This window comes from Ursus americanus, chromosome 16 (assembly GCF_024610735.1).
Source record: "Ursus americanus isolate L20-20 chromosome 16, mUrsAme1.1.p, whole genome shotgun sequence".
NCBI lineage: Eukaryota > Metazoa > Chordata > Mammalia > Carnivora > Ursidae > Ursus > Ursus americanus.
In genome coordinates, this window is record NC_142142.1 from 11,463,837 (window position 1) to 11,484,262 (window position 20,426).

General features: G+C 36.7%; 1 protein-coding gene across 6 annotated transcripts in view; it reads left to right on the top strand.

Moving 5' to 3' along the window:
- ACER3 (alkaline ceramidase 3) overlaps positions 1–20,426 on the top strand; it is a 176,037-nt gene that overhangs the window by 82,104 nt on the left and 73,507 nt on the right. For all 6 annotated transcript variants that reach the window (XM_045816290.2, XM_045816292.2, XM_045816289.2 and 3 more), the window contains exon 3: positions 11,405–11,457. In XM_045816290.2, coding sequence (XP_045672246.1) covers positions 11,405–11,457 — 53 coding nt within the window. The remainder of the gene's footprint in view (positions 1–11,404; positions 11,458–20,426) is intronic.

Genomic DNA, 20,426 nt, shown 5'->3' on the forward strand with positions numbered 1-20,426 from the left:
TGATCAAAAATCCTTAATAACTGCTTGAGATGCACTTTTTGGAGTTGAGGGAGATTTTACAGAAAGAATTGGGAACTTTGGCATTGTGTTGAAGCATATTAGGGACAAACTGTTAGTAATTCATGAGGTATATTGTGTTATGGCTTGGAGCCTAAATCCACTAAATTTAGTCATTTAATTCATTCAACAAATGTTTACTGAGAATCTGTTATGTGCTAGGTATCATTGTCAGATCATTGTTCATCGGAGCTTAATAGTTCAGCAGCAGAGATAGACATTACATAATTTTATAATTAAGTATATACTAACAGTTGTGTTCAGTATTGTGAAGAAAAGATATCAACTACAGTGAGGAAGAATAAAGAAGAATTTAAAATGTTACTTTTTCATATTTTTTCTTATCTTGTGTCCCTGAGCAATTGCCAGTTCTTCTGGTAAGCCTGATTTCAGTTTAATTTACCATCCCAGTTATAGCTGCTTTGGAACCACTCAGTCCCGTTGTCTAAAATCTCTTTCTTTCTCTTTTTGTTTATTTTTTTACTATAGTATAGTCTGAGTATACATATTTTATGAAAGGAAGAGATGCTCGTAAAGATCAATAGGAGAATCAAAAATGTCGCCTCTGATTATTTTTCTGATAAGTCTATTAGAAAAGTAGGAATGCTATTAAATTGAGGGGAGAATAAGAACCTAGTATTTAAGTAAATATTTTTGAAACCAGCAAAATTATTTATATAGAGAGATGATAATGAATTCCAATGAGTTTAATACTCCTTGTCCCATGATAAAACTAGGAGAATAAATTGAAAAGCAAAGACAAGTTCTTTGAAGCTGAGTTCTGCCTGCCTGGTTGCTACTTACTGTTTGATATTAGGACTCTTAGAATTTTCAAAGCTTCATGTGATTATGGCTTAGTCATTAATTTTTATGAGGCCATAAAATTTGCTGTTAACATTGGTGGAGTTTGAAGAGACAATAGTAATTATCATTTACAGGGCATTTATAATATACCAGGTTCTGTGGGAAGTATATTAATTTATATTATGTCATTTAAAACTCTCCACAACCTATGAGGAATTCTTTAACCTCATTTTATAAATGAATTTTTGAGAAATAATTTGACCAAGATCACAGAATTTGAAAATAGTAGAACAATACTTTTGAGAAACAATTTTTGAGAAATAATTTGACCAAGATCACAGAATTTGAAAATAGTAGAACAATACCTTGAATTCAGATCTATATTCAGATCTGACTTTTAATCATTATACCATAAACCAATAATTTAAAACTGTCCATAATCTAAAATAGAACCATGCCAAAAGAAACTTTTTTCACATGATTTAATTTTTTCTCATATGAGATTTAATTTTTCTCTTTACCCCTAAATCTACAAAATCTATTTGTAGTTGCACAAATGTATTTGTTGTGTGTTTATCTAAGTAAGTAGGTAATTGGCAACAAGAAAAATAAAATGAATTGTAAAATAGTCAAAACATAAAGTAGAGCAGGAAAAAGTCTATTAAAGATTTTTATGTCAAAGTCCATTCTAAGTCCATTTCTACTGAAATAAAAATGTCACAGAAATACAAAGTCATTTCCTTGTGAAAAGGACCGTTGAAAACTCTTTGTATGGAGTACCTTAAGTTTTAGTATGATCTTACCTATAGTCTGTCACTACCAGGCTAAGTCAAAGTCATCTGAAATGATCTTAAGAACGTTATGCTTTTTGTCTAGGGGGAAGTAAGTGGATTGCATAGTAGATTAATAACCTTTTAGATTATAGCAGTGAAACAGACATAAAATCAATGTGCTGTGGAAAAGACCTTTGGAAATCATTTTATAACCAGGTTATAACTTATTTATTACCCTTTATTTTAGTTCCAGTTTTTCAGACACTGCCAGAAACACCAGTGATCTTTTTTTTTCTAATTTGTTGAAAAAGTAAAGTGATAGTAACATCACCCAACAGAAACAGTGTTTTCATTTTTTGGTTAATATTTCTTATCTTTGCATGTATGCAGTTGTGGTTTTTACATGACTGTACTTTGAATGAACATGTCCAGCCTAGTAACCAAAACCCAGGGACAGGCTCAACCAGAGAAGCAGGAACCAGAGATAGCTAAGTAGCCTGTGTAGTTAGTGAACAGGAAGTGAGGAAATGTGGCCAGGAAAGTAGCCTGGTAGTAAGTAAAAATAACCAGTAGAAAGCCTGAAAGGATAGAGACTAAGGCAGAAAGTAGGCAGCTGTAATGACTCTTCATCTGGTTCCTGTGGCCTCAGTTGTGACTTATTTTAAGTGTTTTAGGCTGGAGACTAAATTGACAATAATTGATTGGCAACTATCTTCTGAAAAAAAACTAATGTAGCAGCCCATCTGCTACTAATGTTGCAAAGTGGGATGGGAGTGGGATGGGATGGGAGAAAGTAATCCAGAATACACTGATATGGCTAAAGAGGACATACTGGCCTCTGTATATATGTTTGTTACTATAATAAGGTTATATACTAGGTAAGGAGTAGATTAGAAAAGAGAATGTGATCAATTCCCCTTAGGATAGGTGGGAAACAATTAGAAAAGCTCTTATTAAATATCCTAAATGGCTTCCCATCAGTTTAGGGATAAAGTCCAGACTTCTTAGGACAACTCTCCAAAGCTCATTCTCTTAATCACTACACTCTGCTTCCTCTCTAATATGGTAGGAGATTTTGTTTCTCATGTGAATGCTAACTTCACAAGTAAAGTAGGATCATGCATGCCCTGTAATTGTAGCTGGCATTGTTGTGACACCACCAAATAACACCAAAATCTCTAACCCGAGGTCATAATTTTAAATAATCACACCTTATACCAGTAATGCCTTTGATACTTTATAGTAATATGCCCTTCTCCTTTTTCATTTATTCTAGGTCCCTTCTTATACATTTTGGTAAATCATGATGGAATTTGAAAAAGAACTCATTGTATTTCCTGGGCCTTTAATTTTCTGTCGTGGCAAATAACCTAACCTACTTCTAAAATCTAATGACTCCGTTCTCTATGTACATGAATTTTTTAATAGCTTGAGTTAGGGATTAGAAAATAAAATTTGTTGATGCCTGTTATATGCCAGGTACATGCTAGGCAATCCTCATAGCAACCTTTCATGATAAACATTGTTATCCGTATTTTGCAGCTTAGACAGCTGAGTCTCAAAAAGGGTTAACATCTTGCCAAAGCTGATAAATAGTAAGTGATGGACTTCGGATTCTAGTTTAGATCTGATTCCAAAGCCCTTGTACACTTTCCACGGTGTGGTCAGTCAAATGGATCAAAATAAATGGTTATCAGAACATATCTGTATTCTCTTATAACCTTGAAAAACTTTGGTAGCATGCCAAAATATTTGAATCAAGAGGTTCCAACTCAGTGAAATTCTGTTATATGCTTGAGAGACTCTTAAAACTGTACTGAAGTGCTGTGAATATAAACATCTAATTAGAAGATGTACAGTGACCTTTCTTTTTTTTTTTTTTAAGTTTTTTACTTATTTATTTGACAGAGATAGACAGCCAGTGAGAGAGGGAACACAAGCAGGGAGAGTGGGAGAGGAAGAAGCAGGCTCCCAGCGGAGGAGCCCGATGTGGGGCTCGATCCCGGAATGCTGGGATCACGCCCTGAGCCGAAGGCAGACGCCTAACGACTGCGCTACCCAGGCGCCCCTGTACAGTGACCTTTCTATTCTAATTTCATTACTATTTCGACTGCCTCAGCTTTCACTTTAGCCATAGCCATGTAGGGAAACTTGTCCCTACTTGTTTTTTGGGATGTTCTAGATAATTCCTACAAATGTGAATTTTATTTTATTATTTTTTAAAAACGTGAATATGATCTTAACTTTGATGCCTCAGACTTTTTAAGGAAACACCGTGATGAAATGTTGGGTAAGAGTTGCCCTTTCCATGAATTTTTTAATTCTTCTTTAATTTCCTGGTTGACCCATTCATTCTTTACTAGAATGCTCTTTAGCCTCCACGTATTTGAGTTCTTTCTAAATTTCCTCTTGTGATTGAGTTCCAGCTTCAAAGCATCGTGGTCTGAAAATAGCAGGGAATGATCCCAATCTTTTGGGATTGGTTTAGACCTGATTTGCGACACAGCTTGTGATCTATTCAGGAGAATGTTCCATTTGCAATTGAGAAGAATATGTATTCTGTTGCTTTAGGATGGCATGCTCTGAATATATCTGTGAAGTTCATCTGGTCCAGTGTGTCATTCAAAGCCCTTGTTTCCTTGTTGATCTTCTGCTTAGATGATCTATCCATTGCAGTGAGTGGGGTGTTAAAGTCCCCTACTATTATTGTATTATTATCTATGTGTTTCTTTAATTTTGCTATTAATTGGCTTATATAATTGGCTGTTCCCTTGTTAGGGGCATACGTATTTACAATTATTAGATCTTGTTGGATAGACCCTTTAATTATGATATAGTGTCCTTCCTCATCTCTTATTAAAGCAATCTTTGGTTTAAAATATAATTTGTCTGATATAAGGATTGCCACCCCAGCTTTCTTTTGATGTCCATTAGCATGATAAAATGGTTTTCCACCCCCTGACTTTAAATCTGGAGGTGTCTTTGGGTCTAAAATGAGTCTCTTGCAGACAGCAAATCCATGGGTCTTGCTATTTAATCCAGTCTGATACCCTGTGTCTTTTGATTGGGGCATTTAGCCCATTTACATTTAGAATAACTATTGAATAGACCATGTTTATACCATTTAATATACCATATTGTAATTATCTGTTTACTTTCTGACTCTCCCCTAATGTTCTTTAGTAGTTAAGGGGGAAAGTGGCAGAATATGAGGTTGGAGAGATTTAGGCAGGGGCCAGATCATGCAGGACCAGAGTAAAGAGTCTGGGTTTTATTCTAAAAGCCATTAGAGGGTTTTTAGCAGGAATGTGACATAATCCTATTTATGTTTTTAAAAGATCACCATGACTGCTTAGTGGAGAATGAATTGGTGGACAGTAAGAGTGCAAGCTGGGCAACCAGTTAACAGACTGTTGCAGCGGTGCAAGTGAGAGGTGATAGTGGTGTAGACTAGGACAGTGGAGACACTGGAGAGAAGTAGATGACTTGGGACATATTTTGGAGATAGTGCCTATAGGGCTTATTAATGTGTTAAGTGTGGGAGTTAAAGAAAAGATTTTCAGATGACTTTCTAGGTTTCTAGTTTGAGCAAGTGTGTAGAGGGAAGATCTGGCATTCTGTTTTTATTATGTTGAGTTTGAAATGTCTGTGAGACATTAAATGAAGGTGTTAAAATATGTGAGATTGGAGTTCAGAGGGGGCTTTAGGCATCATTGTCATAAAGTTGGTGTTTAAAGCTGTGGAAACTGATGAGATCACCCAGGGAATGTGGGAAGGAAAAATGGGCAAAGGTGAATATAAATAACATCAAAAGTTCATCACCCAAAAGGTAGAATCTGACATGCAGACATGTCTTAATTGGCCCATATTTAAAATTTAACCATTTTAAAATTAGTTGCCCATATTGGAAAATTGAGAGAGTTCCCATAGAAATCCAGATCATTGGGGTGCCTGGGTGGCCTAGTCAGTTGAGCATCTACCTTCAGTTCAGGTCATGATCCCGGGATCCTGGGATTGAGCCCCAAGTGGGACTCCCTGCTCAGCGGGAGGGGGGAGTCTGCATCTTCCTTTCTCTCTGCCCCTCCCCCAACTCATGTGTGCTCTCATTCTCTCTCAAATAAATAAATAAAATCTTAAAAAAAAAAAGAAAAAAAAAGAAATCCAGGTCTTTGCCTTCTCTGAATAATTAGAAGATGCAACATCACTGAGCCTGTGTTTCTGCATGGGAGCAATCAGCCCAAGCTGTTCTCTTTCAAATGGTCTGAATAGTTGACCACAAACTCTACTGTTCCCTTATTGTTCTTCATTTAGCTATTTTACTCAAATGCCTCTATTTGAATTTACAGCCCCTGATTTAGACCTTAAGGATAGAAGGAGCTAACAGAGGAACCTAGGAAGAAGCAGTCATGAGATAAGAAAACCAGAATAGGGCATTACTGAAAACTAGATAGGAAAGTGTTTCAGCTACTAAATGCCACTAAGAGATTGAGTAAGATGAAGACAGAAAAGGGCTGTTGTAGTGGTGTGAATGGGTTTGAGGACTAGATAGGAAAGAGAGGTGAGGAAATGGAGGCAGTTCTTTTGAAAACTCAGGAAAGTGAAGAGGCGTAGGTAATGGGGCACAAGGTGGCTTTTGGAGATATTAGCGGATATGTGAACAATCCACTAGAGAAGTAGACATTAATGATGCAGGAGAGAAAGGTGACAATAAAGATTTAGGAGAACAGATGATATCGTAGAGAGCCTGATTGGCCTTTGCTAGAAGGAGACATGCTGCTTCAGGGAATGAAGGAGAGTGTCGGTCCTGAGGTGATGACAATATGGAATACTGATAGATAAAAATGAGAATCTTCAGTGTTCACACAGAGCCAGAATTATCTTAGGCTAAAGATTTAGACTAAATACAGACTTTTATTCATTCAATCCTTCGTTCATTTAAAGAGAGAGGGGGAGATGGGTGGGGGGAGGGGAAGAGGGAGAGGGAGAGAGAATTTTAAGCAGTCTCCACTCACAGCATGTACCCTGACTTGGGCCTTTGTCTCACGACCCTGAGATCATGACCTGAGCCAAAATGAAGAGTTGGTCGCTTAACCGACTGAGCCACTCAGGGACCCCTAGACTTACATTTAGATTTATAGATTTATATAGATTTATTTAGACTAAACATGGATTTTGGAATTTAATCTGTAAAACTCTGTTACTTTTCTTAAAGAGCACATAATAGTCACATGTATTCTAATAGTATTGAAAAAGAGAATATTACTTTACAGTTTATAGGTAAGAACTGAGGATCAGATATGTGGATTTAAGATTGCCCATTGAGGGGCGCCTGGGTGGCACAGCGGTTAAGCGTCTGCCTTCGGCTCAGGGCGTGATCCCGGCGTTATGGGATTGAGCCCCACATCAGGCTCCTCCGCTATGAGCCTGCTTCTTCCTCTCCCACTCCCCCTGCTTGTGTTCCCTCTCTCGCTGGCTGTCTCTCTGTCAAATAAATAAATAAAATCTTTAAAAAAAAAAAAAAAGATTGCCCATTGAGCAGAAGTGGGGCTTCAACCCCTAGTCATCACGAGTTCCAGTCTTACATTCTTCCTGACATACCAATATCTCTAACTTACTTACCTAAAATCTAAGTGAACTAGCCATGTACTTTAATCTTAAGGGAACATTAATTGTTTTTTTTTTTTTTTATCAGGTTTTAGAGAGCATTGTGGTTGGGAGAATATGCTTACACTGAATTTGTTTTTTTACCACCTCTGTGATTCAGAATTTAAAAAGGAAAAAACAGGTTCCAAGGCTGATTTGGAGATTTTTCTTTCGATAGCCTTCTTAAAACCATAGAAAATGTATTCTTTTGAGAAAAAGATAATATTGAAAATCTACAGAATACTTTCTCCTGTCTTTTCCTGAGTTGAATAACAAAACCTGAAATCATACCTTGCTCTCATTTCTTATCTACTGAAAATAAGTTTGAATCTTATATTTCCACATCTTGCTTTTGAAAGGATTTTATTTGGTGTCTCTGATTCTGTCTTGATTCATATTCTTACCACAAAATAATCTCTTCTTAAGTTTTGGATCAGCCTTGACTTATTAAAGTTTATACAGCAGAACCAGTAGTTTCTGGAGAATAATTTCTAGATACCTGTATCTTGTCAAGACAATTTTATGTACAGCCTTAAATTACAAACTTATTTTTCATTTTAAGATTCATATTCATAAATAAAGTTTTTAGTAAAATAAACTATGTAGATATTACTAATTTTGGTGGGGTTTTAAAAATTGTTCTTTTGCTTTTGTAACTACTTGGGATTTACAGCTAAAAGGATTATTACTCCATTTTTCCCCATTAAAGCATATAAGCACGTCATAGTTTTCCCCGGGATCTGGGTATAGTCAGTATGATAAATTATTTTAAGAGACTCAGTTATCACTGTTAATCCTCTTGGTCTCGTTTTCCTGTATATTTGAAGGTTTTATTTTTAAGTAATCTCTACAAGCCCCTCCAACATGGGGCTTGAACTCACAACCCTGAGATCAAGAGTCCCATGCTCTGCTGACTGAGCCAGCCAGGCACTCCTCATTTTCTTTCCAGTATTTTAATGTGTCTGGAGAGCACCTAGGTTAACCACTGATTAGAGGGGAAGTAACCAAAATGCTTCCTGAACTCTCCTTTGATTTCTTGTGGAATGTGGGCATGTGGCTGAGTTGCCCATCTGGCTCACATCAGAGGCACGCTTCTGGGCATCCTCGTTTATTTTTCTCCTTCCCTTTGCAAACCACCTCCTGCTCTCGTTTCCTGTGCTGCAAGTTTCGTTAGGTCCTGCGCACAAAACCACAATTTCATCCTTGACTAGTCCCCTTCCTCCCACTCTCAGAACTCCCATATCCCTCCATAAGCCAAGTCTTCGGGTTCTATCTTTGTGATCTCTAGAACAGCCTCTTTATTTCCATTTTTATCGTCCTCATTCTAATTGAGAATCTGTATTTTTTTCTTACCTAGACTTCTCCTTACTAACTTCACAGGTGGCGCAGGACACTGTGCATTCTTCTCCTAAGTAAAAATTCTATTCTTTTGGACACTTGCCACCCTAGAACCTTATCAAAATTCTGATATTTCTCTTAATTGCTCCCAGGAGTAGGTGTGATACAAGGAAAGGCTTTAGGGCAGACAGTCTTTGTTTCTAATCTGAACTCTGCTACTTGCTATTTACGTTTCCAAACATCACTTTCTTCCTGTCTACAAAATGGGAATAATAATGTGGGAATACCTTGTAGATATTTTGAAACGTTTGGAGGTAGAGTATATAAAGTACCATACCTGGCACTGGTATTACAGGTGCAACCTAAAAAACACCATCTATGCTACCAGCTCACCTTTCTGCCTTTTTTTCTGTTCCTGTCTGATACTCACTCCAGCCCTATTGAATGACATGCTTATTCCTAAATATTGTCCATATCTCCACACCTTTACTCCAACTGTATGTATATTCTCCACTTGCATGTTCTCACTCACCTTATTTGCCTGCAAATCTCTCTTAAGTTCTATCTCAAATGTCACCTTGTGAGGCAAACCTTTCTGTTCTTATTGTGCACATTCTACCCAAATAACATTTTTTCCTCTTTGGAACTCATTTCTTCTATTATTTTCTCAATTCAGGGACATTCCTTACCACCCTCTACTACCAATACACATACTCTAATGTGAAGTGCTGGATCATTGAGGAGGAAGAAAAAAAATCAACCAGTTAGCAAGTACTTAATAAGCGTTCTTTATATGTTCAGCACTGTGCTAGGTTCTGGAGATTCTTTAGTGAACTCTAGAGACCTGGACCCTGCCCTTAATGAATTTTAGAATTTAACAGTGATCTTTGGCTTTTGATGTTCAGCAAAATCATTGGTGGGCCTTTAAAATACGGGTACCAGAGTAGCCACTGAGTCAGAAGTTTCTAGAACAAGGGGCTCTAGGTAAAATAGAATTCTCCAAATCTGGTAACTACTGGCCTAGCCAAACACTATTTCTTACATGCCTTATATGGTTGTCTGAATGGAGGAGGAAGCAGAGGAAGATTTGACTTAGGAGGTGATATTTCAAATGGATATGGGATACACACTGAAGTATTAAGGGTAAAGCGATATGATGTATCTAATTTACTCATAAATGGTTCATAAAAATAATTATATATGTACATATACATATATATACATATATACATTTATACACACACATATGTATGTGGATATAGATATCAAAATGTTAGAAATGGTGATTCTGGAGCACCTGGGTGGTTCAGTCGGTGTAGTGTCTGCCTTCGGCTCAGGTCATGATCTCAGGGTCCTGGGATTGAGCCCCACATCAGGCTCCCTGCTCAGCAGGGAGCCTGCTTCTCCCTCTCCCTCTGCCTGCTGCTCCCCTGCTTGTGCTCGCTTTCTCTGTCAAATAAATAAATAATATCTTTAAAAAAAAAAAAAGAAAGAAATGGTGATTCTGAATAGAACATACACAGCAGTTTACTACTCTTTAAACATTTCTGAAGTTTGAAATTGTTTCAAAAGAAGAAGCTAACAGGAATGAGCAAATTGGATCTAAAAATTGTGTAAGATTTCATGGTTTTTTTAAAGTTTGGTTTTTTTTTAAAGGGTTTTTTTATGTGTGTTTTTTTTAAGTAATCTCTACACCCATCGTGGGGCTCAAACTCACTACCCCAAGATCAAGAGTCTCATGCTCTTCTGACTGAGCCAGCCAGGTGCCCCAAAGTTGTGTAACATTTCAATAAGCAGAGACATAGACTACAGGATTGGAGACAGGGTATAGGATAGGTGTAATAGGGACTGATATTTGGCCAGCTAATTTTTAAAAATTCAAAACAGAGTTATCGTTAAATTATGTATGTACCTACCTTAAAATTTTATTTTAATTAAAACAGTTATATAATCTGGCGTGGCCTTTAAATATGGGATCCTAGTTATATTTCTACTTAGCTTTTTTTGCATTAAAAAACAAAATTTTTAAAAACCCTAAAATGAAAACAGTTTATTTAAAATGGAGGCACTTGGGAAGAACTTTGAGACCTAAATGTGGACTCTTTAGATTTTTACCATTTTTCTCAATTTAACAGGTATCTTACCCACACTTAATTCACAGCAATTTTCGTTAGCAACTCTCTTTTATTGAGTCTGTTTTAAGCATTTTAAATAGTTTTTGTAGAAACAGCAGTTCTCTTTTTGCAGTCGTATTTAGATGTCCTATAACAAACGTAACTGGCTCTTAGTAAGTATACAATTCAGCTATTTGGATAAAAGTACAAGAAAGTTCTAGAGTAGCTAACTAGCTATAAACATTATCCTGTAATATTTAAGCTGTAAAGCTTATCCTGGGAGGCAGGCAGTTTCTCCTTTGCTTGTCCTGTCCACTGCTCCCTTGTGGTGTAGTCAATAAACTTCTGTCTCCTTTATTAAAAAAAAAAAAAAAAAAAAAAAAAGCTTATCCTGAGTATCAGGTAGTATATTTTATAGGAAGAATAGAGAATGTTGATTAATCCAGTAAGTCCATTTAGTGGAGGGAATTTGTGAGAATTTCTTGGTTTTTTTTCTATACCAAAATTTCATCAATTATAGAACTTATGCAGAGTCTGCTGTATCCTGCCATTGATTTCATAAACTTTGTTCTTAAAATTCAGTGCTTTGTATTGTCTTATTATCTTCTCACGTCACTCTGACCATCCCCAAAGAATTTCATGCTAATCGTCTTCTTTTATTTGTTTTAATTTCAGTGGTAGGAATGGGATCCTGGTGCTTCCACATGACTCTGAAATATGAAATGCAGGTCAGTAATGACAAAATTAACTAAATGCTTATTTCTCTTCACCCAGAGATACTTCAGATGTGAGGAAAGAGTACATTGCTAGAGGGTGCTATTGAGATAAGAGACCAAAGGAAAAAAAAAGAGATTGCAAATCTCTGGAGATTTTACTTCAGGCCAGAGGATTCAAATTGGCTAAGTGAAGTAAAGAGGCAAGCAAATAAATTAGTTGTCCATAGAGAAAACAAGTGAGAGCACTATAGCTTTTGACCTCCTCTGTGCAGACATGTATGTTAGAGCAGAATTAGAGAGTAGAGACCCCTGGAGACATTTTAAGAAGACAATTCACTAAGATAATATATTCTGTGATGCCTGTGTTTCCTCATGTCTCTCTAATGGCATCCGTTTGAGTGGTTAGTTCCTCTAGCTAGCAAAGTTTTAGAGCTATGCAAGGATTTTTATTTACTGTCCTTGCTCTAGGAGGCCATATATCTAGTCCTCAATCTTTTGACGTCTTTATTCCCCATCGCTAACCCAGAAACTCATAGAACAGCACTGTGCAGTAGAAATATAATGGGAGTATATATGTAATTAAAATTTTTTTGATAGCTGCATTAAGAAAGTCCATGTTAAAAAGAAATAAGTAAAATTAATTATAATAATATATTTTATTTAACCCAATATATTCTAATATTACTTCAACATGTTATCAGTATAAAAATTTATTAATGAAATGTTTCATGTCTTGAAATAAGGTGTATATCTCAATTTAGATTAGTGCTCAGTAGCTACATAAGGCTGGTGGCTGCTATATAGGATAGTGCTATTCCAGAAGGATTTGTGAATTATTGATTACACTATTTAAATGTATAAGAATTAATTCTTAGGATTGATTCTGATATTCAACACATATTTATAATAAATAATAAAAGACTAGAGAACTGTTTAAGATTGAAGGAGACCAAAAAGACATGACAACTAAATACAGTGTGCAATTCTGGACTGGATGGGTGTGTGTGTGTGTGTGTATGCTTTCATTTATGGTATTATTGGGACACTTAGAAAAACGTAAATGAGGTCCGAGGACTATATGGTAGTAGTAAATCAATCTTCATACCCTGATTTTGTTGGTAGTATTGTGGATATGTAGATGAGTGTCTTTTTTTTTTTTTAAAAGATATAACTCACATGCCATAAAATTAACCATTTTAAAGTATGTAAGTTAATTGTTTTAAGTATACTTACAAAATTGTGAAGCCATTACCATTATTTAATTACAGAACACTTTCATCACCCCAGAGAGAAACCTCATGCCCATTAACTGTCTCTCCTCATTACTCCCTCCACCTAGCCTCTGACAACCACTAATCTACTCTCTGCCTCTGTGGATTTGCCTCTTCTGGACATTTCATAACAATGGATCATATAGTGTGTAACCTTTTTTATGTCTGGCTTCTTTGACTTAGGCTGAATAATATTCCAATTCATAGATATACCACATTTTGTTTATTCATTTATCAATTAATGGACTTTGGGTTATTTCCACTCCATGGCTTTTATGCATAATGCTTCTGTGAACATTGGTGTGCAAGTTTTTATGTGGATATATGTTTTCAGTTATTTAAGATATATATTTATTAGAAGTGGAATTGCTAGGTCACATGGTAATTCTGCATTTAACCTTTAAAATTTTTTATTTTATTTTATTTTTTTGCATTTAACCTTTCGAGGAGCTACAAGACTGCTTTTCAAAGTGGCTATGCCATTTTACATTCCCACCAGCGATTTTCTCTATATCCTTGCCAATACTAGTGATTGTTCTTCCTTTTGATTATAGCCATCTTGCTGGATGTGATGTGATATCTCATTGTGGTCTTGATTTGCATTTCCCTAGTGACCAGTGATGTTGAACATTTTTCACGTGCTTATTGCCCATTTGTATATTCATAGGAGAAATGTCTGTTCAGATCCTTCTCCCATTTTTAAATTGTGTTGTTTGCCTTTTTATCATTGAGTTGTAAGAGTACCTTATGTATTTTGCATACTAGACCCTTCCTGAATACATAATTCACAGTTTTCTTCCGTTCTGTGGATTGTTTTTCCATTTCTAGTTCTGTGAAAAATGCTGTTGATATCTTGACAGGGATTGCATTAAATCTATAGATCACTTGGGGTAGTATGGACATTTTAACAATATTCTCCTGATTCTTTAATCCATTTTAAATAATTTTTCTAAAATGTGATATGAGGTCCGGGTCTAGCTTCATTCTTTTGCATGTGGGTATCCAGTTGCCCCAGAATCATTCACTGAAAAGACTGTTCTTTCCCCATTGAATTGTCTTGGCACCCCTGTCTAAACTCAAGCAATCATAAATGTATTAATTTATTTCTTGACTTTCAAACTCTTGGTTCTATTCCATTGACCTGTATGTCTCTATTTATGTCAGTATCAGTACCACACAGCCTTGATTACTGTAGATTTGTAGTAAGTTTTGAAATCAGGAGCTATGAGTCCTCCAGATTTGTTGTTCTTTTTAAAAATTGTTGAAGAATTTCCTTGTGAATTTTAGGATCAGCTTATCAATTTTTCCAAAACTTAACTGGAATTTATCACTTTGGAGAGTATTGCTATCTTTATTTTTTTCTTTGTATTTACTTTTATTTTGCATATGATCTACAATAAACATCATTTTGGTAATAAAATATTTTAAAAACTTTTAATTAGATGATTTTATGCTAATTTATAACTTTATGCAGACTATAAATTTAATACTGTTCTTAATATTGTCTTCCAATCCGTGAACATGGGATGTCTTCCCATTTATTTAAGTCTCTTATTTCTTTCAGTGATGTTTTATAGTTTGCAAATCATACCTTCTTTTGTTAAATGTATAAATAAGCATTATAGTTTTTGATGGTATTGTAAATGGAATTTTCTTAATTTCATTTTTTTTGATTTATCGTGCCTAATTTATAGAAATAACAGTGATTTTTGCATATTGTTATTGTATCCTGAAACATTGCTGAACTTGTTTTTTATCTCTAGTAGTTTTGTGTGTGTGCATATGTGGATTTGCTAGGGCTTTCTGTGTACAAGATCATGTCATATGCAAATAAGGATTGTTTTATGTCTTCCTTAACAATTGGATGCCTTTTACTTATTTTTCTTGCCTAGTTGCCCTGGATAGAACTTCCAGTACACTGTTGAATAGAAGTGGAGAGAGCAGATATCCTTGTTTTGTTCCTGATCTTAGGAAAAAAGCTTTTAGTTTTTCACCATTAATTATAGTATTGGCTGGAGTTTTGTGTGGATGTCCTTTTTAAATCTGAGGAAGCTCCCTTCTATTCCTAGTTTGCTGAGTGTTTTTATCATGAAAAGATGTTGAAATTTTCAGATTTTTTTTTTCTGAATGTCTTGAAATGACCATGTGATTTTTCTCCTTTATTGTATTAGTATCGTCTAGTACATTGGTTCTCATATGTTGAACCAACCTTGCATTCCAGTGATAAGTTCCATTTGGTCAAGGCATATAATCCAAGTGAGTATCTTTGTAGGAAACATGCACTAGAGTATTTGGGAGTAATAGAACTTCATGTCAGCAACTTACTGAAACGGTTCAGAGATTTAAAAAAGTTCCTTATATTGTCCTTCAAACTTTTCTGTACCTTGAAGTTGTTTCAAAACATTACTTTTTTTTAATTAAAAAAAAAAACAGTATACATGTTCTTTGACCCCAGTAATTACACTCCTAGGAATACTTCCTAAAAAAGTAATCAGAGACAGGGAAAAGATGTTTTACAAGTATGTTACATATGTGAGAGTGTTACACATGGTAAAGATTTTTAAATGATCCAAACGTTTAACAAAAGGGAAATTGTTATATATACTGTGATATATCTATGTGTTGAAATGTACTATTGCCATTTAAAATAATATTTTAAGGGACACCTGGCTGGCTCAGTCAGTAGAGAATGTGACTCTTGATCTCAGGATCATGAGTTTGAGCCCCACATTGGTCATAAAGCTAACTTTAAAAATAAACATGATCTTACAAAAAAGTAAATATGATCTCTGGTTGAGTATCTTTAAAAAAATATTTTGAAAACTATTGAAAACTTTATAACTATTGTTATAAAGACAAAACTTTATGTAATGTGATCTCAGTTTTATAAACAATAGAAAAAAGACTGGAAGGAAATACATTTTGCCTCACTTCTTTTCCTTTGTTACAAAGTATGTAATCTGTGTGTGGCTCAAAATTATAATAACTCCCACCCACCCATAAAATATCTGTAAAGCCTTGCCCCTTGCTTTCTGAGCAATATTCAACTCTGATCAAGCTCAATTATCTGTGTATCCTGTGTCTGAACTGAGTAGCTAAATATTGCTTTTAGAAATTATATCCCTTTGTTTTTTTTTATTTTTTTTATTTTTTTAAAGATTTAATTTATTTATTTGACAGAGATAGAGACAGCCAGCGAGAGAGGGAACACAAGCAGGGGGAGTGGGAGAGGAAGAAGCAGGCTCATAGCAGAGGAGCCTGATGTGGGACTCGATCCCAGAACGCCAGGATCACGCCCTGAGCCGAAGGCAGACGCTTAACCGCTGTGCCACCCAGGCGCCCCTAGAAATTATATCCCTTTTTTAAGTGATCTCACTTTTAAATTATTGAACAAAAATCTCAAATAACCACTCAGTGCCATAAGATGGTACCATTACATTTCCTTGACAGTTTCAATTTCCATTCTTCAGAACTATTATTTCACACTTGCTGCTCTTTTTAGATTTCTATTTATGTCTTTCTTGCCTCATATCCCCTTCTCCTCACTGATACCTTCAATATTTCACCAGGAATATAGAAGAAGTTAATAAAAAACTCCCTCGTCTTTTTACCACTATCATCTTCCTCCTATTATTGTAGAAGAAATGTCCCAACTCCTCTCAAAGGCCAGTGTCCCCTCTCTCCAACTCAAAGACTCAAGCCAAAGACTCAAGCCTGCAGTTACATGCTCCAGCCCAGTCACTTGCTCCCCCAGTCTTTAGAAAGTCACCACACTCATTCACTGCCATCTGCTTACACACATACTCAAATAACTCCCCTTCTTTAAAAATTACTTCTCCCTGACACTGTGTCCAGCTCCAGCTATTGAATCATTTTTTGGTTCCCTTTCATATCAAAAGCACTTGAATGTCTCTGCTCTGTCTACACATAACCTCCCTCTCTTTTCTTCCCATTCCAGTTAGGTATTCCCTTCATTTCACAGAAACTGCTATTGTCAAGGTCACCAGTGACCTTCATCTTGCCAAAACCAATAAATACATTTCTATCTTATTTGACCTCTCAGTAGCATTCCACACAATATTTGCTTTTTTCTTTGTGAAGCACTTGTTTGGCCTTCCCACTTCTCCTTTATGTAAAAGGAAATTCCCTCAGCCTTCTTCCTTTATATAAAAGAAAATTCCCTCAGCCTTCTTCCTTACCTCACTGGACTCTTTGTGTGTGTGTGTGTGTGTGTGTGTGTGTGTGTGTGTGTGTGGTTTTATGGTTGTATTAAAACAAATATGACATGCACAGAAGCTGTCTGTTCATTGTCTTCGCTGGCATTGGGATTGGTGACTCTGATGGCCAGCTGGGCTGCTCTTTCCACAATGGCTTTGTGGTTTTTAGAGGAGACATTATGAGCAATCTCTTCACAGTAAGATTTGTTGCATGTTAGCACTTCAAACTTCTTTTTTTTTTTCTTTTTTAAGATTTTATTTATTTGAGAGAGAGCACGCACATACACACATGAGCACAAGTAGGGGGAGGAGCAGAGGGAGGAGGAGAAAAGCAAGACTCCCTGCTGGGTGCAGAGCTGGTTGAGGGGCTAGATCCCTTGACCCTGGGATCATGACCTGAGCCAAAGGCAGATGCTTAACCGACTGAGCCACCCAGGCACCCCAGCACTTCAAGCTTTTTGATGTTGTGAACTAGGAACTTCAGGAAGCCACTGGGAAGCTTTGTTTTCTTGTTGCTCCTGTAACCAGTGTTGGGCATCAAGGTCCGGCCCTTGAATCTTCTGTGCACCCTATTGTCAATGCCCCTGAGTTTCCACTAGTTGCGCTTAATTTTTGTATATCAGTCTGACTTGTGCCAGATGAACTTCTTGGTCCATTATAAAATTAATGATCTTGGGCTCTACCAGAGGTCTGAGGGCAGCCATGATGCTGAGTAGGAGATGGCTGCCACCTCTGCAGGCAGCGCTGAGGTAGAGAGGACCCCTGGCTGCTCTTTTAGTCCTAGGCTACCTTCTCTGTATTCTCTCCGAGGTGATCTTATATAATATCATGGCCTAAAGTATGATTTTTATGCTGATGATTTCAAAACATCCGTCTCCAGTTCTAACGTCATCTTTGAGCTCTAGATTTGTATAATCAAGTGTAACTTTGACATACCACTTCAATGTCTAGTAGAAATCTCAACCTTTAATATGGGCAATATGTAATTCTTTATTGCGTTTTCCATACCAGTTCCTCCCCTAGTATCCACTGTGATGCCATCATCCACCCAGTTGGTGAAGCTAAAAACCTGGGATCATCCTTGACTGCTTTCTTCTCCTCATCCCTCACATCACATCTGTTAGCCGTTGTTCTGGTTTTATTTTAAAAATATAACTGCAAAATGTGTTCTGTTTTCACTTGTGTAAGCCGTCACCATCTCATTTCCTGGGTGCTGCAATAGACATAGGTTGCCCATGCAGCCATCCAAGGTAGTCTTTTAAATTTTAAATCAGATCGCATTGTTCTGCTGAAGACTCTCCAAGACATCCTTTTGCACTTAAAGTGAAATTTAAATTCTTCACCTTGGCCTACTTGATCTGGCCCTGGTCTAGTTCTACAACTTCAGTTTTTACGCTTCCTCTGCATTGTTTACTGCATTCCAGTCACACTGCGTGGTCTCCCCCGACTAGAATGTAGACTTCTTGAGAGCAGAGATCCCACTTCTCTTAAATACTACTGTACTGTAGCATATAGACTAGTGCTGGCACATGGTATATGCCCAATAAATATGTAAATGGAGGGGAGGAAGGGTTTAAGGAGGGAAGGAAGGACATTTATTTAAACACATGAGTAAATAACTAAAGAGATCCATTAAAGTATTAAATAGTAGTTATCCCTGGATTGTGGAGTTACAGGGAATTATATTTCTTTCTCTCTTGCATTTCTATGTTTTTCAGATTTTCTGTAATAAACATGAAATAGTTTTGTTAATAAGAAAAATACATGTTTGTGCTTGTTTTAAAAGAAAAGGGACTTTAAAATAGACTCCAAATGTGCTTTGGAGGAGTAGTAATGATAATAAGCCAATCTGAATACCCCTCATCCTAGAGCAGACTACCTTCCGTTCTTGGGAGGTGGGTATTTAATTCAATTTTAAGTTTTATTTATGTGGCAGATTATTGTATTTTCCAGAGATGTTAACACCAATATATCTCCCACTTGCTTTTCTTACAATGTGATATTGACTCTCCTCAAGAGGTGGGATCTTTGTTACTTGCCCTTGAATCTGGGCAAGACTGTTACTATGGTGGACATGAAGCTATATGACTTCCAGGAGTGAGTCACTAAAGGCAATAGAGCTTCTTCTTCATCCTCTTGGGATGCTTACCCTGGAATCCAGCACCATGTTGTAAAGAAGCCAGTGAGCCATATGGAAAGGCCATGTATAGATGTTCCTACCAGAACCTCACCTGAAGTCCCCAGGCTGCAGCTGCATCAACTACCCCAAATTTGAGTGTGTAAACCTTTAGATGATTCCACGCCCAGCCTTTGAGCTGTCCCAGCTGACCCTGAATGAAGGAGAGATGAACTACTCCCTCCCAGTTCTGCTCAAAATGCATGTTAATCAGCAAAGTATTTATTGGTGTTTTAAGCCACTGAGTTTTAAGGTGGTTTGGTATACAGTAACAGATAACCAGAACAATTTACAAAACATATCTATTCTAATTCTGTACATATGGCTACCTGTGACATTTTCTTTAACACATATTTTCTAAGACTTAGGTAAGTTTTTAAATTTCTAGGATCATTCCTGTTGTCCATCATGTTATTCCTAAAACAGAAACCCTGGAAGGTAGTGTGTGTGTCTATCACATATATAAAGAAGCAATTGCATGAATGTGCAGAGACAAGGCTAGACTAAGTATCTGAGTGAGGGAAGGGATAGGCTCCCCTACTGTGTGCTGAGTAGATCATGACAATATTTCACTTCCGAGGACTGACCTGGTTTGTGCTCAAATGAGAAACACCAGAATGGTGAAAGAACTAAAACTCCGGTCATGATGCTTGAGGGGAAGGAACTGGGAACATTTAGCCTGAAGACGAGAAGACATGCCACTCACTCAGCTGTACGTATCAGACTCTCTCTCAGTTCTATGCATTTTTCATGTCTGGCCCTATTGCACTGCCCTCTCTCCCTTGGACAATTCCTGTTCATCCTTTAAAGTCTTAGCCAAAGTGGCAGCTCCTCTAGGAGGCCTTCCATGGCCCTGGGGTTGGATATGTACCGTTCGTATGTTCTACAACACTCTGTGCTTCTCTGTTACTGCCCTTATCTTTTGTTTTATAAATATATTTATATCTTTCTTCTGTATCAGAATGTGAGTTACCTAAGAGCAGGGACTCTCTCTGGTTGACCTTGACGTATCCCATACTTACCCGGCACATAGCACTACATAAATGTTTTATGAATCAGTGTTTGAAGGGTTGACATGTTGAAAAGGATTCGATTTATTCTTTGTGGTCCTAGTGGTATTAAAGGTAAAGAGACATCTTGCTCAACATGAGGAAGAATTTCCTGAGCTAGTAGACGGTAAGAGCTTCCTTCAGAGATCTTGAGTCCTCTGTCCTTGGAGGTGCCCAAGCATAAGCTGGACAGACACTTTTATTAGTTCAGCAGTTAGTACCTGGGCAAGAGGTATGCATAGGTAAAGATGATATAGTCCTTTCATCA